This window comes from Lepidochelys kempii, chromosome 9, assembly GCF_965140265.1.
Source record: "Lepidochelys kempii isolate rLepKem1 chromosome 9, rLepKem1.hap2, whole genome shotgun sequence".
Taxonomy (NCBI): domain Eukaryota; kingdom Metazoa; phylum Chordata; order Testudines; family Cheloniidae; genus Lepidochelys; species Lepidochelys kempii.
The window spans coordinates 5,887,849-5,909,653 of record NC_133264.1 but is presented as its reverse complement, the minus strand read 5'-3'; the positions used below and the strand labels follow the sequence as shown (position 1 = coordinate 5,909,653).

General features: G+C 41.0%; 1 protein-coding gene across 6 annotated transcripts in view; it reads right to left on the bottom strand.

Annotated features, from left to right (window-relative positions):
* Window positions 1-21,763, bottom strand: part of LRCH3 (leucine rich repeats and calponin homology domain containing 3) — a 104,216-nt gene extending 82,453 nt beyond the window's left edge. For all 6 annotated transcript variants that reach the window (XM_073359115.1, XM_073359112.1, XM_073359111.1 and 3 more), the window contains exon 1: window positions 17,887-21,763. In XM_073359115.1, the coding sequence (XP_073215216.1) occupies window positions 17,887-18,283 (397 nt within the window). In that variant the 5' untranslated portion in view covers window positions 18,284-21,763. The remainder of the gene's footprint in view (window positions 1-17,886) is intronic.
* Between the last annotated feature and the right edge of the window lie 42 nt (window positions 21,764-21,805).

The following is a 21,805-nucleotide window of genomic DNA, read 5'->3' as shown; positions in this document are numbered from 1 at the left end:
GCAGCGCGCAGAGCCCCCTGGCTGACCCCCTGGCTGACCCTTAATGTAGGAGCTGGAGGGGGGACATGCTGCTGCTTCCAGAAGCCTCAGCACATGCATGCGGAGCGGCCTCCAACCCTGCTCCCTGGCTGGAGTGCAGAAGCAGGGCAAGCCCTAGACCCTGCTCCCCAGCAGGAGCTCGAGGGCCAGATTAAACCAGCTGGAGGGCCGGATATGGCCTGCAGGCCATAGTTTGCCCACCCCTGCTCTAGCTAGAAAAACCCAATATGTGGTTTCAATTTAATGTGTGTGTGTGTGTAATATGAAGGAAACAAATTTAGCTTCTCACCAGAGCACTGCCCCAGACCAGAGGTGGGCAAACTATGGCCCGTGGGCCACATCTGGCCCACGGGACTCTCCTGCCTGGCCCCTGAGCTCCTGGCCTGGAGCACTAGCCTCCGGCCCCTCTCCTGTTGTCCCCCCTCCACCGCAGCCACAGCTCACTGCACCGCCAGCGCAATGCTCTGGGCGATGAGCTCCTGAGGCAGCGCAGCTGCAGAGCCCAGCCTGATCCGGTGCTCTATGCTGCACAGTGATGTGGCTGGCTCCAGCCGGGTGGCGCAGCTGCCTGTCCTGGTGCAGCCCCGCTGCCAGCCACCAGTGCTCCACGCAGCACGGTAAGGGGGCAGGGAGCAGGGGGGTTGGATAGAGAGCAGGAGAGTTCAAGGTGGTGGTGGATAGGGGTCAGGAAGGTCAGAGCGATGGGAACAGGGGGGTTGGATGGGGCAGGGGTCCCGGGGGGGGCAGTCAGGAAGGAGGGGGGGGTTGCATGCGGCGGCAGAGGGCAGTCAGAGGCAGGGGTTCTGGGAGCGGTCAGGGGACAGCGAGCAGAGGGGGTTGGATGGGGCAGGAGTCCGGGGGGTGGGGTGTTAGAGGACGAGAAGTGGAGGAGGGGACGGGGGACGACAGGGGCGGGAGCCGGGCCACGCCTGGCCGTTTGGGGAGGCACAGCCTTCCCTAACCAGCCCTCCATACAATTTCCGAAACCCAATGCGGCCCTCAGGCCAAAGAGTTTGCCCGCCCCTGCCCTATCCCCTGGGAGGTGGGTCCCAATGTTTGTATTTGCTTGTGGGGTTAGAAGATACCCAGTACATTTTTAAGCCTCCCAAAGACTAAAGTATAGGACGGGGAGTTTGGAGACCCAGGTACCATTCCCAGTTCTGTCACTGACTCACTGCACAGTCCTGGACATCTCATTAAGCAACCTGTGCCTCAATCTCCCCAGCTCTAAAACGGCCACCTTTGTCAACCAATTTGAGACACTTAAATGAAAGGCACTGTTGTGTGCAAGTTGTTTTCCTCTCGCACCTGAAAGGACACCTCCAGTATCCTTGTGCTCCATCATCATATGGGAGGCATTGGTTCAAACAAAAAGTGCCACCTCATTAGCCACAAAAGCCTGCAATCCATGGATAGTTCTTAGAAGTGTCCCATCCAAGTATTGATCAGCCCTGACCCTGTTTAGTCTGTAAAATTGTATGCGATTACATCATGCGTGGTGTTGCTTCAAACTCTTGTTTTGTGTGAAGTAGCAAACATAAAAGTGTCCAAAATGTTCTAACAAACTAGTACTACCGGTAGTAGCAAAATTAATTTCTGTACTACAAAATTTTAAAAATTCAGCTTTAAAAGAAGGAAAGTGACCTGTGATTTTATTCATTTTTCCTGGTATGACTCAAAACTACAGAATACAAGCCTGTAATTAGATGTGTTTGTATGATCATTGTTTGGCTTTTGAGGTAGACACCTTTCTCTCTGAACGTATCAGACACGACCACAGATCACCTCAGCATTAGCAGCCAGGAAGCAGGATGTGCCAGTCAAATGAGGAGAAGGAAGAAGATATGTAGAAACAGGAAATACAATGGTAAAAGATTTCTTTATGCAGCCAGAAAAAAAAAGTCAATGGGGAGAGAGATGAAATTCAGACATTTCAGTTTGTTTTGACTACAAGGATATTGAATATGAACTTTTGTTTCTCTCTCTTGATGTGGTACAAAAAATAGAAAGACACAAGATCTCCAGTGCACCAACATATTCAGAGTTTGACAGTATACTCAGATTAGTGAGAGGGGCCGCCTTAAGCTATCAGCTTCTCATCAACTGAACCTTTAAAAAAAAGGAGTGAGAGCAGTGTTACTAATTCTTATTGTTAAAGACAACAGTTCACATATTAACTGCTTTTAAAATGATGTAGTGCTGACTTCCTCAATCGGCAGACAGGTAGCTCAGTGCCTCTTCTTTTACCTAACAAGAACACAGTGAAATTAATTTGACTCTTGTCAGTTTCCAGACTGCCATTCAGATCCTTGCAGGCAGCAGTGAAAACTGCCAAGAACCACATTAATATCATGCTGCTGCTGTTTGGGAAAGCTTTGCAGAAGCAAGCACTGAAGTTATTCATGTGGGGAGAACCAAACAGAGTAATTTTATGGAGTAGAGGTACTGGAGTAGAATTGAGACCCTACCTCCATCCCTGCAGCAGCAGGACGTAGAATGCAAGAGGTAGGAAAGGAGAGAAGACAAGTCTCCTTTCTAGCAGCTAGAGCAGGCCAAGTTTTTAACTTTCAGCCTAAATTGAATCAGACACCCAGAGCTCTAGCCAGAGGATAATATAAAAGATGGAGCACCCAAGCTCCCTGGTGAAAATCACATCATCTTACCCATTCCCAAGAGCTAACAGGGCTGGGAGATTGGTCCTTTATACAGGGCACTGTCCCTGGACCTAATCTGGTGCACTTTCACAAATTTCATAACTATCACTGGAAAATATACACTTCCAGTTATTAAGCGTTCAATATATTCAGGGCTTGAACAAAGTAATTGTATATTGAAGGGACACAGTCAATTCAAATGTTCATTTCATGCATCTGAAGAAGTGGGTTCTTTACCCAAGAAAGCTTATGCCCAAATAAATCTGTTAGTCTTTAAGGTGCCACTGGACTCCTCGTTGTTTCAATCAACTCAGAAGTCACACTTCTGTCTGAAAATCTAACTACTGTTAGATGTAACATCTATCTTACGAAAACTGAAATAAGAATGTTTTCCATTTAACTTTGCACACCTGACAGCATTTTGTGTTTGGTCCGTTTCCCTATTTTCCTTGTATAGTTTAAGTTAGTCAGTTTGCAATTTCCAGTCTTGTTTTACACGTTAAGAGAAGAAACATGTTTCAAAAATAGGAAAATACAACTGTAAAAACAACAAAATTTGGCATCAAGATTCAAGGCAGTTATAGTACATGAAACTATCTTTTTAAAACTAATTGGAAGTTGTGTGTCATATTAGCAGAAATATTCTATTGATTTTTTTTTAAATGGTAGCTAATCCACTTTTCTAGAGTAGCACTTCAGAGCAAATGCATATAAATTACACTGTATTAGCTAAAATTTAACAGGTAAACCAAGGTGCCCCATTTTAAATTATATTTATAAAAGAAAAGATAACATGTTTTAAAAGTTATAACCATAGGGGCAGCCTAAAATTCCTCCTTACCTGTAAGGAGTTAAGAAGCTCAAGTAACCTGGTTGGCACCTGATCAAAGGAACGAATAGGGACCAAAGATACTTTCAAATCTGGGGGAGGAAGAAGAGGCTTTGTGTTGGGGGTTGTTTTTTTTTTTTTTCTGTGGGCCGTTCGCTCTTGGGACGAAGAGGGACTGGACATCAATCCATGTTCTCCAAATCTTTCTGAACAAGTCTCTCATATTTCAAACTTGTAACAGTCAGGCAAGGCGTATTAGTTTACCTAAAGCTCATGCTCAAATAAATTGGTTAGTCTCTAAGGTGCCACAAGTACTCCTTTTCTTTTAGTTTACCTTTGTTTTCTCAACTTGTGAATTTTCCCTTTGCTAGAGGAAGGTTTATCCCTGTTTTGTTGTAACTTTGAAACTAAGGCTAGAGGGGGTTCCTCTGTGCTCTTTGAATTTTCTGCTACTCTGTAAGGTTAACTAACAGCCTAAGTTTACAGAGATTATTCTTTTACCTTTTTCTCTTTAAATAAAATCCTTCTTTTTAAGAACCTGACTGATTTTTCCATTGTTCTAATACCCAGAGGTTTGGGTCTGTAGTCCCTTTGGTTTGGGTCTGTAGTCCCTTTGTAACCAAATGGTGAGGATATATGCTCAAGCCTTCCCCAGGAAAGGGAGTGTAGGCGTGGGGGAATAGGACTCCAAGTGGTCCTTTCCCTGACTGTTTGTTAAATCACTTGGTGGTGGCAGCGATCCCAAGGCAAGAAAGGGAATCTGTCCTTGGGGAAGTTTTAACCTAAGCTGGTAAGAATAAGCTTAGGGGGTCCTTCATGTGGGTCCCCACATCTGTACCCCAGAGTTCATAGTAGGGAAGGAACACTGACAGTTACATACTAGTGCACAGCCATAGTACTTCATTCATACTCAAATCCTGCACTAGAAGGTATTCAAAACAATTTAGCACTTATACAGCACTTTACAACTTCAAAGTCCTGTACAAATATTAACTAAGTAATAGCCCTAAACACAATTCTTTTCTTTCCTCTGAGCAGTATAAAATGGTACAGAAAAGCAATTTAAACTATACAAAAACATACAGAGCATTTTAACTTCACAGGGAATAAAGCTTTTGGCAAGAACAGCTATTTCTAATTATTTATTTCATTACTGTTATTGCACTTGGGCCTATATGAAATCGATGAACTGACAGATGACCTCACATCAAGTAAAGACAACACGAAATGTGAATAGAGTAGGAAGAGCATTAAAGCAGGATTACCTACAATGTACTACATCCAACACTATTTTCAATTTCTGAAATACTGAGTTTTTAGAAAACACATTGTGTGGAGGCGTTTGTGGCCACAAAATTATACCCTTAAACGAACCTACAAGATGCAAACCCAGGGTAAAACTAGATTACAGCATTCATAACAGACTTTTCATTATGGTCACCATATACATGCTTCAATTTGCAAGGCATATGAAAATAGAATTATAACAAGATGGAGTAAACCAGATTTTTAAAAATGAAAAAGGTATAGGGGCAAGTAAATTTTAAAAAAATATATTATACCATATCACAATCAGCCACAGAGTTCTCAAAACAACTGAAATGCAGATGTGCTTCAACAATCTATTATACTTCGGGCCTCTGCTACTAACCTTTTCCCCAGTGCTATACTTTTAATTCTGTCAAAATACAAAAAGCCAAACCCAATACAGATATAAAAATTTTGGCACTATTCCGTGTATGTCATGTGACTCTCAAAACCATATCTTTGAGTATTATAAATGAGTTATCAAAGCAAATTGATATATTATGTAAACAGGAAGCTATTAAAGGGGGAAAAGCCTTCTGACTTTATAGGAACAGAGCAACTGCCATACTGAATCAAACCAATAGACAATCTAATCCACCTCTAATTCTACAGATTTGAAAATCTGTATGAAAATACAGATTCAAGAATCCGATATTCCAAACCAGAATTGTGTTTCTTAACCCCGATCTAAAAAGAGAGAATAGAAAGATCCTAACATTTTCAACCAGAACTCAAACAGAATTACTCAGTATTCAAACACTGACAAAGTTGTAACCAAAATTCTCTGCATCTTATTTCAAACCATTTTTGTACAATGTATAGATGTAGTTAGATAATACTGTATGAGTGGAGTTAAAAATAAATTGAGAGAGTCTACCTTCAACACAAAAATCTTTGGAAAAATGTTTCACAACAATTGCAAGAACATACCAAAACCAGATGTAAAACAGATGTGGCTTTAATCATTGTATGAAGCTTGTAGTTTAATGCAGTCCTATGATAAATGACATGACGGCACCTTTTACTGAAAATGGAGCTCAGCAAACTCATGTTTAATCAAAAACAGTATCCTCAAGGAGAACAGAAACTTCAGAAGGCAGACCCATATGCGCCATTTTGTGTGCGTGGAGGGGTTGGAGGGTACAGATCAGTGGTGGCCAACCTGAGCCTGAGAAGGAGCCAGAATTTACCAATGTACATTGCCAAAGAGCCAGAGTAATACATCAGCAGCCCTCCCTCCATCAGCTCCACCCCATCCCAGCACCTCCCACCCACTGGCAGCCCCACGGATCAGCACCTCCCCGTCCCTCCCTGCACCTCCTGATTAGCTGTTTCGTGGTGTGCAGGAGGCTCGGGGAGGGGATGGGAAGGGGTGGAGTGGGGACAGGGCCTGTGGCAGAGCCAGTGGTTGAGCAGTGAGCACCCCTGGCACATTGGAAAGTTGGTGCCTGTAGCTCCAACCCCAGAGTTGGTTCCTATACAAGGAGCCACGTATTAACTTCTGAAGAGCCGCATGTGGCTCCGGAGCCACAGGTTGTCCACCCCTTTATAGATGTTTCACACCGTTTACTGACAATAAATATTTTCATTAAAAATGTACTGAATAAGTATTTCTGTGCTCTCTATTGTTATATCATCATCTTCGTATTTCTCAGCGCTGCTTGCTTTCTCCTCGGTTGTTTAGCAAATAATCCTGTGCCCATAACACCAGTTTGCCATTAGAGAAATAACTGATATCAATCTCAGGATTAGGATGTCAGTGAAAAAATCAAACAGGAGGCAATAAACTCTAAGGCGGCAAACCCCTGCAGCAAAAAATAGTTTTATAATTAGTAGCGATATTAAGGAAAACCAAGATTAACATGGTAAGCATAAATTGCTCATTCTACATTGAAAGATTTTTCCCACTCATTGAAGAACTAGCAAATTTAAGCATCAGTATAAGATAATTAAGGTAGTCTAAACCTTCCTTATTCCCACACCATTTGTAATCATAACCATGATAAGGAGTACTTGTGGCACCCTAGAGACTAACCAATTTATTTGAGCATAAGCTTTCGTGAGCTACAGCTCACTTCATCGGATGCATACTGTGGAAAATACAGAAGATTTTTTATACACACAGACCATGAAAAAATGGGTGTTTATCACTACAAAAGGTTTTCTCTCCCCCCACCCCACTCTCCTGCTGGTAATAGCTTATCTAAAGTGATCACTCTCCTTACAATGTGTATGATAATCAAGGTGGGCTGGAAATGGGTGGGACTCGACTAGAAGAAATTCAACAGTCCTGGTAAATAATAATAATGGATTAAGCAGGGTTAAATTTCCACTTGTCCCATCACCACCCAAAAATTAATTATCTGGCTTAAAAAAAAAATCTACCAAATTTCTTTATAATCATGCAATTTGTTTCACCTTTTAATATGTTGACTGTTGAGAATTTGAAAGAGCAACACACACAGCACTGAGGCAACAGTTATCAAAGCTCAGTTTAGATGGACAGGTCATGTTATCAGAACAGGTGATGAGAGGCTCCCGAAATATGTCCTCTATGGAGAACTGAAACTTGGAAAGTGCACAAAAGGTGGTCACCATAAATGCTTTAAATACAGCAATAAGCAGACTCTCAACTTGTGCAGCACAAATATTGATAACTTTGAAGACACAGTCAAGGATGGATCTGAATGAAGAGCAACTATCAATAAAGGCTGTAGGTAATCTGAGAAAGACTGATGCAAAAAACTGACTGAAAAAAGGCCAAGCATCATTCAGAGTCTTCAAGGGAAGTCCACGCATTCCTATGTGACATCTGTTCATGACCTTGCTCCTGGCAGATCAGACTATACAGCCACAAAAGAATATATGAGATGCCGTGACATCATGATCAGGTACAACCACCATACTAAATGAAAAGCAAACTATTTACAAAAATAAAAATCTGAATATTTTCTTGCCAACAAATAAGGATCCATTTCTGAGGTATAAGCCAGTGTTATTTTGCATAATTTCTGATGGCTTTAACGAGTTCTCACTCCAAGAAAATAAAGGTACTCACCAGCTACCGTGGTTTGAGTTTATTACTTTTGCAGATTCCCACTTTAAAGTCAAGTGCACAGCTCCCACAAATGAGGATTACTGAGGCAACTCTCAAAGCAACAGTATTACTTCTGAATATAAACAAAAAGATCACCTTTCCCCAGACAATAGGGTTTTACTACATAGGAAAATCATTCACAGATTATAACAGCATGAAAAGGTAAAAATATTATATTTACTTAATTTCCCTCCCTCCCTACCACATACTGAAACAGACAAGGCAAAGTCCAGGATTTCTGGAATTGTGTGAGGTAAGAAAAGAATTGCTCTAACATGTTCTTTTACAGTATTTAAAAAAACTCAGAAGTGTCAGATGTCATTAACCTCTAGTTTTCATGAAAGACCAACTTCACTCTAATAACACACCAATGAACCAGTAATATTTATCTTTACAGAACTAGAGGTAAATTAAATTGTCTTTAACTAGGACATTTTATGTTCAGACACCAAAAATCAAAGAGACGATATGAAACATCTGCCAGTAATTCCTATGAATCTAAAATACTGCATGCTTTCTTACAGCCCTCTGGAGTACTGATTTGGCAACCCTTGTGCCTCGATTTATTGGAAATATATTTTGCATTTACGGGTTGGGAAGCCATGTGTTTTCCAAAATACTCAGCAGGAAGTAATATTGGTGAAATCTCCCCCCCCCCCCACCTGCATAAGTGCATTCAAATGTGGGTTATAGACTTGATAAAATTGGGGGGTGGACAGAAAACTGGAGGCCAGAGGGGCAGGGGCAGACAAATCAGATGAACAGCCAGGAGAGGAGAACTAGTCTGTATGGGAGGAGGGGGAGAGACACAACACTGGGAGGACGGCAGACTGGGACTCTGCAGGGAGACTAAGACTGACTGGGCAAGGAAACTGGGACTGGTATGAGAAGCCTAAGGACTGGGACTGTATAAGCAAGGGGAACGGAACTGTGACAAGGAAGCAGGAGTGGGGAAAAGACAGGATTGGAACAAGGACAGAATGCAGGGGATGGAGCAGAAGACAGGCAGAAAGGTCTGTGCAACCTTAATGCAGCCCCCCTTTGTGCATGGGCATTATGATACAGTCTTAATTACATGGTCACATACTATTTTCCCCCCACAGGACCCTTGCCTCATTCAGTGCACAGGATGGATGGTGTTCAATTAATGAGCAGCTATTCAATACTGTATTTTCTCTTCATTGTGCAATATGCAAATCTGCTCTGGGGATGAATCAGGGTTACGTAGTGAAGTAGGCTGTTGTCTGTAACACACCTGGCTCATTTGTTGCAGAAGTTGGAAGGTGTGCAGTGAATGCAGCTGGGGATTACAGGTAGAGAAAGGATGGTCTCATGGTCAAAGCAGTTGAATGTTGCCCTGAGAAACTGGATTCTACCCCTGCCTCTGCCACAGAATTTCTATGTGATGCTTGATAAGTCACTTAAACCAATCTTTTCACAGGTATTCACCAACTATGTGCTTCCTATTTTCGGGGTGCCTCACTTAATATCCGAGGGTCATATCTGCAGAAGTGCTGAGCACTCAGAGCTGGGCTTTGACATATTAAGTGCTATTTAATTCTACATATTCTGAAAAATCAGGTCCTAGGCATCTCAGATTGGGCACTCAAAATCAGTAAACACATTTGACCTTAATCTTTCTGTGCCTCAGCTCCCCAGCTGTAAAATGTGAATAATACCCTCAGCATCTCACAGCTGTGGAATAAATTAATGTTTATGAAGCATTCACTATAGTGATGAGTGCCAGAGAAAAGCTGACAAGGAAACGAATAATTCTGTTTTCAGCGCAAGGTTTGAATAGCATGCAGTAAATAAAGTCTACAGCCACACACTGAACGTGAGGTGAAGACAAAATATCGAATAGCTGCTTGTTAATTAAGGACTGTCTTCCCATACACTGAATAAGACAGGAATCTTGTGCAAAAAACAGTATGAGATCATGTAATTAAAGACCATATCATAACGCATATGCACAAGAGATATGAATTAAAGGTTGCATAGGCAACCTTAATTCTGGCATTTCCTTAAGTCTGAATGCTTGACTTTATAATCTCAAGAACCCAATATCTTTTCTGCAAAAACTAAGAGAAGCTCATTTCCCATTAAACTATTTCTCTTCTGAGCAGGCAAGTTTTGAGAGCATTACATGGTCAATGCTTTTATCCTATGTGGGATGAGGAGTAAATGCTTTAAGTTACATAACAGTAACACTACTGATTGGTGAAGGATCATAATTCTCTCTCCTTAAAGACACCCCCAGCCTCTGAAGGTAGAAAGGAAGATGATGGCATGAAGGGAAAAAAAGTTGTTTCAGAGTGGAAGCAGGGTGTTCTTTCCCCACTTCCACAAGGATATATTAAAAAAACATACTTGTCGACACTATGCAAAGCTATTTTATAAAAAAGAACACTGTATGATACCACTAAATGGCTTCTCTAAATACCTATAATTTAGAGATCTAAAGAAATATTTTAACTCAATTTTTAGCCCACATAACCAAACTGTAAACCCCTAAGATGCATTTATAGCATGAATGTCGATAATGAACACCAATGGTTCAAGGAGAAAGTATACTGCACAGCCCATAATCTTCAAGTAAATGCATAGCTACAAATTCAGGTAGTTTGGCTGATATCATAAAGCATGAAATTCCAGCATGATTAATTATTAAAGAGAAGAACCCCTGAATAGAGTTACACCTTGTAAACTATCACATCACATTGTTATTTTTAGCAAATTCAATATAATTTGTAAAGTTTGCCACACACCTCTAATTCTTTACTGCTGTTTTCTGTTATTGAAGAAACCAATTATGTCAGCTTCAGTCGAGAGCTAAACCATCAGTTTAAAATTACTTGCTTAAAATAATTTGTTTTGCTAAATGGGAGCACATGGGAGCCAAGTCTGTCATCAGTAGAATGCCACTGAATTCAACTCAGTTCAAAGAAAAGCTTTTCCATTTAAAGTCTCATTGGCCCAAAACCTAGAGCATATAAACTGTAAAACAATGTGCTGATCAAGAAACTTACAAGAGATTAACTGTAAATGGTTACAAAATAACGTAAATATTCAACGTGTAACTAACATAAATTTGCTGCCTTCAAGCATAAGTTCAATCGAAGAGGAAGGGGTGTTGGAAATAGAATGAGGGGAACATCAAGGGTGACCAGATTGCAAGTGTGAAAAATCAGGACGGGGTGGGGAGGGGTAATAGGTGCCTATATAAGACAAAGTCCCTAATTTCGAGACAGTCCTAATAATATTGGGATGTCTGATCACCATAGGAACATCCACACAATTTTTTCCTATCCTCTTGATATCCCATTCAACATGCTTGCAGGACTAAAGCATTCTCATACCAGTTTTACTACCCCCAACCTTTTTCCCCCCAACATGGTTGTCCCATTACTTCCAGTAACGTATCTATAGCATGCCTGTAGATAGCAAGTACTTGATCATGAAAAACCAGTTTGATATATAGTGGTACGAAATCTTAAAGGACAGCCTAGAATCAAATATAACTGGGAAATGGAGAGGAGTTTATTAGAAGACTAGATTTTTTTAAAAGGTCAGTTTAACAATATACAGAAGTGAGACTATTATTATTTATTATTGTATTGCAATAGTGCCTAGGAGGCCCAGGCAGAGACCAGGACCCCAGTGTGCTAGCCGCTGTACAAACACACACAAAAGATTGCCTCTGCCTCAAAGAGTTTAGACCAGTAACGCAAAGCTTAACTCTCTAGTAAACAGTAATATGATCAGGATTCATTAAATAAATGTGCCAGTGTACATTCAAACCTCACATTTCACTTTTCTCTTCACATACCACTTAGTGTAAAAAAGGAGAAATTAAGAGAACTAAGACAACGTTACTGAAACATTATCCTGGGTTATTTCTGTTAGCCAAGACCAAGGATCCAGCAGTCATGTCTGGAGTTCAGACATTATCCAGGGCACCAGAAATTGGAAGCATCACAGAAAGCAAAGACTGGGGAGCAAGCACTTTGCACAATTAGAGACCCTGTTGATAGCAACTGGAGATCAGATCCCAATGTGACCATATTCAAATAGCTAGAGTCTTGTCCAAAGGCTATGCAGCCATTGTTGCTAAACTGCTAGGTTTGGGTGAAGAAGTAGGCTTCTTCCTCATCTCTTCTCTCCCACAACCACTCTTAGAACCTCTGAACAAAGCAGTGTTCAGGTCTTGCTGGGGATGGGTGGGTGCGTTTGGTCCCAAGAGTCTGAAGTACTTTCATCAAATGGATTGCTAATTAGGGAGCCTAATGAAGACAATTCAAATTGTCAATATTGTAAACTATTTCATTTTAGCAGAAACATCTAGATATTTGGATTTTAAAGAGTTATATGGTATAAGGCCAGAAGGGACCATCAAATCATCTAGTCTGACCTCCTGCACACCAGAGTTCACTAAAACCCGCCCTGTTACCCCTAGGTTGAGCCCAATAACTGGGATTCAGGGTGGATAAAACACAATGTTTGTTACTGGAAAAAAATTTAAAAGAAAACAGAATTTGTTCCATTTTTTTTATTTTGTTATCGAAATAAGAAATTTTTCTTTTTAAAAATAAACATATTTAAAATGAAATCTGAATTTAATACAAAATATGTTAAGGCCTACACCTATACTATATCAGCTTAAAACGTATAAATATGCTGAATGCTTGAGCCTCTATCAAAAACTATGAGGTAAAGGCTGCTTTTCTATATAAAGAAAGAATGGGGGGGGTAAATCTAACGTTTAAGTTCAATATTCATAAATATGGCACAATAGCTCATGTAGGACTTGTTTAGTTTAATAAAAATTAATTTTGTGTGATGTTTTGTGTGTTTAATTAAATTCCAGTTACCATCCTAATGCAGTTTAACACAAAACATTAGCAAAAAGTTAACTATCTAGTAAATAAGCACTATACCATTCACCATTTTCTAACACACTAAAAAACATACAATTAATAAGCCTGAAAATATTAAGCTATATAATAGCTTAAATAAATGTATATAGTTACAGTGAACTCTCCAAGGTAACAAAAAGATACACCAAATCTAGTGTAAAGGATTTAATACAGTGGTCCCCAAACTTTTTATCTTGTGCCCCCATTTATGGAGCTGGGAGTGGGACCATGGCTCCAGGAGCGGGGGGATGCGGACCAGGATAAGGGGGCTGAGGCTGGGGCCACAGCTGGGAGCGGACCCTCAGCCACGGGGCTGAGGCCTGCAGCCGCAGCCGGGACCCTGGGCTGGCAGGGAGCAGATCCCCCAGCACACAGCCAGCAGCAGGGGCTAGAAGCGAAACTATGCAGTACTCCCCCTCCGCACCCTGTGGGGGCTGGTCCCGGCCCCAGCCACAACCCCTAGAACTTTACTCCACACCCCCGGGGAGGGGCATCCGACAGATTGAAGACCTCTGATTTAGTAGTAAATCAGCATGTTTTAATGGTCACATCAACCAATGAGAATCCACCTTTCTTCAGAAAATAAAGGAAGTACAAACAGAAACATTGATTTAAATTGTTTATTTAAATTGAGGTTTTCCACATTGTGATTTAGAATCACTGATTCAGATTGCTTTGATTTAAGTCAATCCACCCTGCCTGAATTAGACTCAAGTATTACAGCCATCAGGAAACTAAACTATCATTTGCCAAAAGTAGAGAACAGGAGAGACTACGGTGCACCAATGCCCACGCCTGTGCAATGTCAGGGAACGGATTTGGTGAGCTATACCCTCATAAGCTTAGCATTGTGAACACAGTTTGAGTAGAGATCCAGCACTTCTTCCTCCCAATCTGAGCTCATCTGAACTGAACAGTATTATGAAATGAATATTCATGATATAATAACCCAAAGGAGTTTTATTTAAAACAATTATTTAATTTTAGTAGGGTTATGACACTGGTTTTGTGGCTTTAAGAATAAATATTTTTGCCAACATTTCTTAACTACATGAGCCATACTGAGTTTCTCAAGACACGTTATATTTCATTAGATAATCTCATCTAAAATGTCAGCAACTGATAAAACTACTGTGAAGACACCCTATAGAACAGCTGTAGAACGAAGCAAATTACATTAATCCGCCTCAGTGTATGTAACCTTATAATGTATAGAAGTGTGTTTTGCTAACATTTTAGTCCTGTTTCTTATATTACCAAAATATTTTCCCTGACTTTGTTAATGATATACCATTTTAAAAGGTGGCCCTGACGCTGGACAGATGTTACTGGATATCTGGTCAACTGTTTGCAAGTGAAATTGCAAAGACACAGTGGGACAGAGATTGCAATCACATGGGCTAAATTATGTTTTGAAAACGGCATGCAAAATTATGGTGCTTTACAAATTAGTAACATAATACACTCAATGACATTTCTTATTACTTGTGTCATTACACATGTAGTTTGGGCATGACCTGCAATTACTTCTAAGGTAAGACAAAACTTCTTGAACAATCACTGAAAGACAATATGTTATTGTGTTTACACAGTATATTAAGAATCTCAGAGTGTAAAAATTTTCAGTGTTTATTCTTTATAAGTAAATAGGAACATCTGCTTTCAATTTACTCCCCAAAAACCTATCAAACTACCGGTAAGGGACCCATGTTTATTCTGTGGAAGCACAACATCTCTTTTGGAAAAGTTATTAAAATGTTACAAAAACAAACAAACAATCTGGTAGGGTAGCAGTCTCAAAATATCTTTACCTTAAGTATTGGTTTAATACATAAAACAGTGAGAGAAAATTTAACCAAAGTAGTATTGTGCCATCACATCCATTATTTATTTGTGGTTTACTTTTGGATGTTAGGAAATAAAATGTTAACTGCCTGAGTATAGCTGATCTTGGAACTGCTTAAAAGCAGGTACAGTAATGAAATTTATTAACTTCTGTTTCCAAGGTGTTTTTTAGCTCAAGACTTGGTGTGAATGTAGTGCATTTACTACACTAACATAAAACCACTATGACATTCACCCAACCCATGTACAGAATTGGGAAATATAATAAATTCACAGTTTTATACGAACTGCATCTACTGTTCTGATTAACATTGCTTGAGAAACAACAGGGTTTTAAAAAGTGAATTAGGGAGCCAAAGTTTCATAGAACCTTGCTTTTCACAAAGAATAGCAGTAGTAAAATACATTTGTTTTAGGACTTCTTCCCATTTACAGTATAAAAATACCAATTTCAAGACTTACACTGACTATCCAAGTAAATTTGATCTTATAGCTGTAATCTCTACATCCTAAGACTCCCCCTACTGACCCGACTTCTTTTTTAGGTTCACTTATATCAGATCTTGCAGTCAAGCCCATTGAACCCGTGAAGATTAGGCCTGGTCTACACACAGTTTTTGTATGGTATAACTATGTCAGTTAGGGGTCCGGTTTTTTAAAACCAATATAGTTATACTAGTACGACCCCCTAGCGTGGATTCAGTCATAGCGATATGGTGCTTTATACTGGTATAGATTATTCCTCTTCCTATATGGTAATAAGTTATACCAGTATAACTGCATCCACACGAGGCAGGTTTACTGCTTTTATCTCTTTCAGTATAGTGAAACTCAAACTTTTGTGTAGACAAGCCCATACACATGTACTTATCTTTATACAATGTGAGTAGTCTAGTCTTATTGATTTTAATGGAACTACTAACAGCACTTAAAGTTAAGTACATGTGTAAGTTTTTTTCAGGATTGGGGGCCTTAGCTGTACATCTTCAAGGTACAAAACTGTCTTTTTTAGGTACATGGTGCTCCCAGCAAACTATGAGTACTATATATAAGTAGACTCCACATGACTGTAAATAGAATTAAGTACGACTTTCCACCCAAAGGAAATTGATGTGAGACGGAAAAGACAGAAATTGAAATAAATTTATACTGCGTGCGCAACTGATATTCAGATGTTAGGAACAGCTGTATGATATTTTTCTCCCATATTCAAGCCTCATCCAAAACAAAGAATCATCATAAAATATGTTCCACCAAAAATGGAAGAAGACACCTGTAGTGGCCTTCCCAAAATAGATTTAAGCACAGCTTCTCACTCAGGAAAAAAGAAAATACACAGCTTTCCATTCACTATTTAGAAAGTTTCATTGCTCATTGTTATGACGATGCATGAAGTGTATGGTGTGCGTTGCTATTTATTAGCATTTACGGTTCTTGAACAATTACAATGCAAATATTAATCACAATAGATGGGAACACTTGTGGAAACAAGAATTCCCATAATTGTTTTTAAAAGTACAATAAATGAACAGCATTTTAAACAATAAAAAGGACAACCCCTTAACAGATTTTTCAACCTTATTCATTAGTCGCATTTATACATACATACTAGACAACTGAGCATTCATTCTCTGATTATATTTACATACTCTTCCGTACAAGATTATTATGGTATGAATAAAACAAGGAACATTTTATCTGTCCATTGAGGTATATTAATTAAATAAACAAGCCAGATTTTTCCTGAACAGTATGGCTTTTTTATTACTATCTGTAATTATCCTTAATTATTTTTTCCCAAATACGATATGGCATACAGACTATAAAGTTAAACCATGTAAAGAACCAAATGGAAAGATTTAAATAAACTAACACCCTGTCAACACAGCCAATACACTTGTGAATGTACTTGATAGATTTGGAAGTTATTTAAAATAAAACACAGTACAGTTTATTTTTAGCTAATGTCCTTGGAACCAAGGCACCACAAACTAATTTTACAGAGAAACAAGGAAGAGATTAGCTCAAATATCAACAATGAACAAAAATGAATACATAAAAGAAACTGAAGTTGAAGGCTAATAGCATGGCTGAAGCCTTCCAAGATTAGCTGAGATATTCTTTATACAACCAGACAGTAAAATAAATGTAGGGAAAATTCCCCCGTATAATGCTTTAAGAAAACACAAGTTCTACATTCCAGGTAATAACTTCATAAGCATTCCTTACATAATATTCCTTGATATGCCCTTCCCATCCAATATTTTCATTATTTTATCCAAAAAAGACATGTACAAGACAAACATTTTTGTCTGAAAAGGTTTTGCCTCTGGCTACAAGTAACATCTAAGATTATTGGTTTCAGAGTAACAGCCGTGTTAGTCTGTATTCGCAAAAGGAAAAGGAGGACTTGTGGCACCTTAGAGACTAACCAATTTATTTGAGCATGAGCTTTCGTGAGCTACAGGTCACTTTTGGTTAGTCTCTAAAGTGCCACAAGTACTCCTTTTCCATCTAAGATTATTGTAACTGAAAGAGAACAGAGCAAAAAGGATTTTTACAGGTGCTTCACTTAACACATTTGACAGTGCAGTCAGTTTCACTCGTCAGTGTGAAGCTTTCCCACAGCCATAGAAAAAAAGTTGTTGTTTTTTTCCTTTTTAAAGCAACGTGAGATTATAAAACCACAATACTCAGCAGTGGGGCTCGGAGGACCTGTTGCTACTTTAGTTCAGACACGATTTCCTTAATCGGCATGTTATATAATTTTAACATTAGCTTTAATAAAAAAAAAAAATTAAGTCTAGCCAATTAAAAAGGGACATCAACGCCTTGACACATAAAAGCAAGCCGAACAGCCCTGGCGAGCCTGACAGCTCATCGGGCTGGCAAGATACTCGTGACTCCTCCAAGCCTCGAGGGCGTAGAGTCAGGCCGGGGGGGGAGCGGCGCAAGGGCTGCAGTAGGCAAGGCAGCTCATCTACTCCGAAGCGACTCCGGAGCGGGCCGCGCCCCTGCTCCAGAGCCCAGCCCAGCCCGCGCCCCGGGCTCCCCGCACTGACCCGGCGGCTGGGCGAGCAGCCCTGGCTCGCGGGCCCCGCCCGGGCGGCGCTGGGGGCAGGGCGGGGCGGGGGTGTGGCGCGCGGAAGATGGCAGTTACGGTCCCTCACCCGGCCCCGGCCCCGGCCCCGCGCTCACCGGCCTGCGTGGTGTCGCTCAGGTCGTGGTTGGCGGCGCTGCCCCGCGGATAGTCCCGCAGCTTCCTGCCGCTCAGGCTCAGCGACCCGCTCACCGCCGCCTCCTCCAGGGCCCGGTCCAGGGCCCGGCTCCACGAACCCGGCCCACAGGGACCCGCGGGAGCCCCACACGCAGCCGGGCTCCCGCCCGGCATCACCCCCGAGCTGCTCTCCACCGACACCAGCACCACGGCCGCCATTTCCCCCAGCCGCCGCCGCCGCCACAGAGCTCCGGCTCCGCTGGGCAGTGCGCAGGCGCGGAGCCCTGAGCTGTGGAAACGAGCGCGCATGCCCGGAGGACGAGGGCGGAGTCCACTACACCGAGACTGACAGCATGCAGGGGGCATGCACGGCTGCATCAAGCCTCGGCGCTGGCCGGCAGATCAGTCAGGCGCTCTCTCGGCCCGGCTGGGCTCCTAGGGCTCTGCTCCCCCCCCGCGAGTGGCCGAGGATCCCGTCCTTCCTCCTCCCTGAGAGGCACCCTAGGGAACCTCTGTCCGCCCCTCAGGCATGGAACCTGGGGGGCCGAGCAGGCCTGGTCCACTGCACTCTTCTGTCTCCTCAAGGTGGAGGCCTCCCTGAGACCGGTGCTGCAGAGGGCCCTAAGCAGATAGGCCCTGCACTTAACCATTCAGTGAGACACAAAAGAGGACACTTCACCCCTCTCCCAGCTATGAGGCCACGGGGGCTGCATACAGCATAGCTAAGCAAAAGTAACCAAAGCAGAGACGTTTAAAGCTTTTCTTTCAAACAAACTGAGGTGCCAACAGGTACTCCTGACCCCCAGTGTTGGGGTCCTAGCCATAAAACCGATAGTGCTTATGCCTTAAGCCAGGAGCGGTGCTGTCGGTGCAGTTCTCTAGTCATAAAAACACTCAGACATACTCACCCATTTTGATTCAGGGCTGGTGTACACTTCACATTTAGGTTAACCTAGCTATATTGCTGAGACACGAAAAGAATTACTCCAGTAAGGCAGCCGCTGCCCTTTACCGAAGGGGTTACCTACATAAATGGAAAGGGTTGTTCCGCCAATCTAGAAAGCCTTTTCACGAGGGTGCTATACTAGCATAGCTGCAGCTGTAATGTCCATAGCGCAGAGATGTCCTGAGAGTACATTGATTTAACAATGAGGTTTCGTATAGATTTAGGCCACAGAAAGTATTTCTGAGTCATGGGCTAGATTCTCAAGTATAAACAGGTACAGCTCCACTGGAACGAGCAGAGCTCTGCTGGTTTACAATAGTTGAGATTATGTCCTAGTGTTTTTATGCCAATATGCATCTGCAGGTCTTTTATAGTTCTTAGATATGAACATGCAATCTCTGAGACCCTAGGTTTTGCACGAGGCTGCTCTCTCAGGCTATGGATGAGGAGCAGGGATTTTGCTACAAGATTCTTTGCCTCTGGCACGTTAACTCCCAAACACTACAAAACTCACTGTCCTTATATGGCTGCAGTTATTTTTGGAATTACAAATTTAATGCAACTCTGTACTGGAGAAATGATTACATATCCCTTTTTTCACAGGCAAAGATTTCTGCCCAGGTTTTAACACAGAAAAGCAACAGGTGTTAGTTTGATGCAAATCCTAAACCTTTGCTCTATCAATGTTCAAATCCAATGTTCACAGTCATTCTAGCCCTTCAAAAAAAAAAGAAAAAAAACACCGGAAGATAAGTTTCAACACATACTTGTTTAGCACCTATAGGTATCTGCAAGTAACTTCTTCCACTGACCTAATGATATTTGGTCCACAAGCTTTAAAAAAAATAAGGGGGGAAGGCAGTTCAGGTGAGGCAAAGGCATTGGATTAGGTTACTCAACTACATCCTCCCAGCCTGCTTCTATTGGTGGGAATTCTGAATGTGAATAAGGTGTGTTTCTTTGTGAACTAGGGATAAGTGGCAACCCTTTAAAACACTTTTTTCCTTTAAGGTCTATCCCAGTCATAAGTCAAAAATAAATGACTCATTTCATCACTATAATTTGAGAGCTCACCTTGATCTTTCAGGAAGGACAGATATGCTACTTTGCAATAAAAGCCAATGCACGTGTCTCCTCAGATAATATCTGAGCAAGCTCATCATTCAGGCCTTAGCTGGTAATGGAAAAGCAGGGAATTTAGATAATCCAGGGGCCTGGCCAAGTACTCACTACAGTTGAAATTTTATCAACCCTATCTAAAGGCTATGTTTTGTCTACAGCAGGAATTAGAAGTGGCAGTTTTACTGCAAATCTAAGCTCTTGCTGGCATCTCACTGAAAAGTGACCTCATTTGAGACTGAATGGGAATCTGTCAGGGACAAACATGCTGATCCTGTAATGCTGGTTTAGATTAAAGTTTATCTTCTGATTAGTGAGTGAATGATACTAAAGCAACATGAAAAGTGGTTTATGTGCAGATGGATCTTCAACTGGCAGTGTGTCACAGACTACATCACTTTTCAGGTAGATAGTACTTGCTAATAGAAGGCTCAAATGTCAGTTTTAATTAACATTCATCAAATGAAATTCAGAGTTCATACCATACAGCAGCAAGAAGTGCTTGTCACAGCTCAGGACGTAGGCTGACTCAAGAGTGCAGATTTCTTTATGTTAACCTTCTGTATGTTTCTTGAAACATTTAAGAGCTACAGGTAACAGTACTGAATTCTCCTTTGTGTGATATTCAAAATCTGCATAATTTATCAATGTACTGGCCAAAGGTTTATAAGCAGGCACAAAATGTGAAACCTGTAACATTTTATTTTAAAAAACCAACAAGCTTCAGAATAGATCCAAATGTAGTAACTTCTCCAAAAAAATATCAAAAGGTACAGTGTAAAGCCATCTTTCTCATTAAATACAAACTAGCTTTTCATGATGCATTGCATCAATGTTTTGCATCTTTGTTGTATCCTGGTACACAGGAAATGTATGCACTGAAACAGGATGACTAATACCACATTACCTAAATTCTAACAGAAGGACTTTTTTCAACAAAATTTCTACTGGTAATTTAAAAAACCTTAACATTCATGAAGTTTAATGAAATTTTTGCTAGGTACGTTTTCAAAGTTAAAAATAAAGGGTTAAGTACTGAACAGTGTCAAAGATGTATTTTGACTTTAAAACTGCTACATGAAAGAAAGCCCTTCCACTGTCAAATGCTCTCAATGTTAAACTCTTGGGTAAACAACATGTTTACTCGGAATTTCAGAAAAAGTGCAAAGAAACCACTTTTAAATAATTGAATCCATAGTCTTCCAAGCAAGAGTATTAAAACTATTTTGCACCATAGACATTTGTGGATGCAGCAAGCCAACAATTCCTTTTATCTGGCTATATCCAAGTCCCATTGCTATGAAACAGTTGAAAATCCACTAGTTTATGGAATTAAAGGTAATTTTACCTGTACAATTTTGAACAGGTGCTTTGTTTCCCTTAAGGGTGTGAATGCACAATGAGGATGCTCCAATTTGGCCATCATCCTACAGATAATTATGCACATGCCTAGCTTTTACGCATGCTAGCAGTCTCATTGAAGCTAGTGGGATTACTCATGTACATAAAGTTGAGCATGTGCTTAAGTCTCTGCAAAATGTAGGCCTCTTCTCCCAGCAATTTTTCCCCAGCTTCAATGGCAGTCAAGATATTTGACTTTATTTCAGATCAGGCTAATCCTGGATTTCTCTTTGGTATATACAAACAGGTGCCATTTGATAGTTTATCTGTGTGGCTACTTCTTAAAAGACTGAGAAAACCATTTAGGGGCAAGGTATATGACATTAAAACCCAGAGTCTGGGAGGGTTAGGAAACCAAGCTTGTTACCCTTTCTTATATGAAAGTCAGTATTTACCCTTATAAAAGGGACACCAAACAAAAATATTGCATTAAA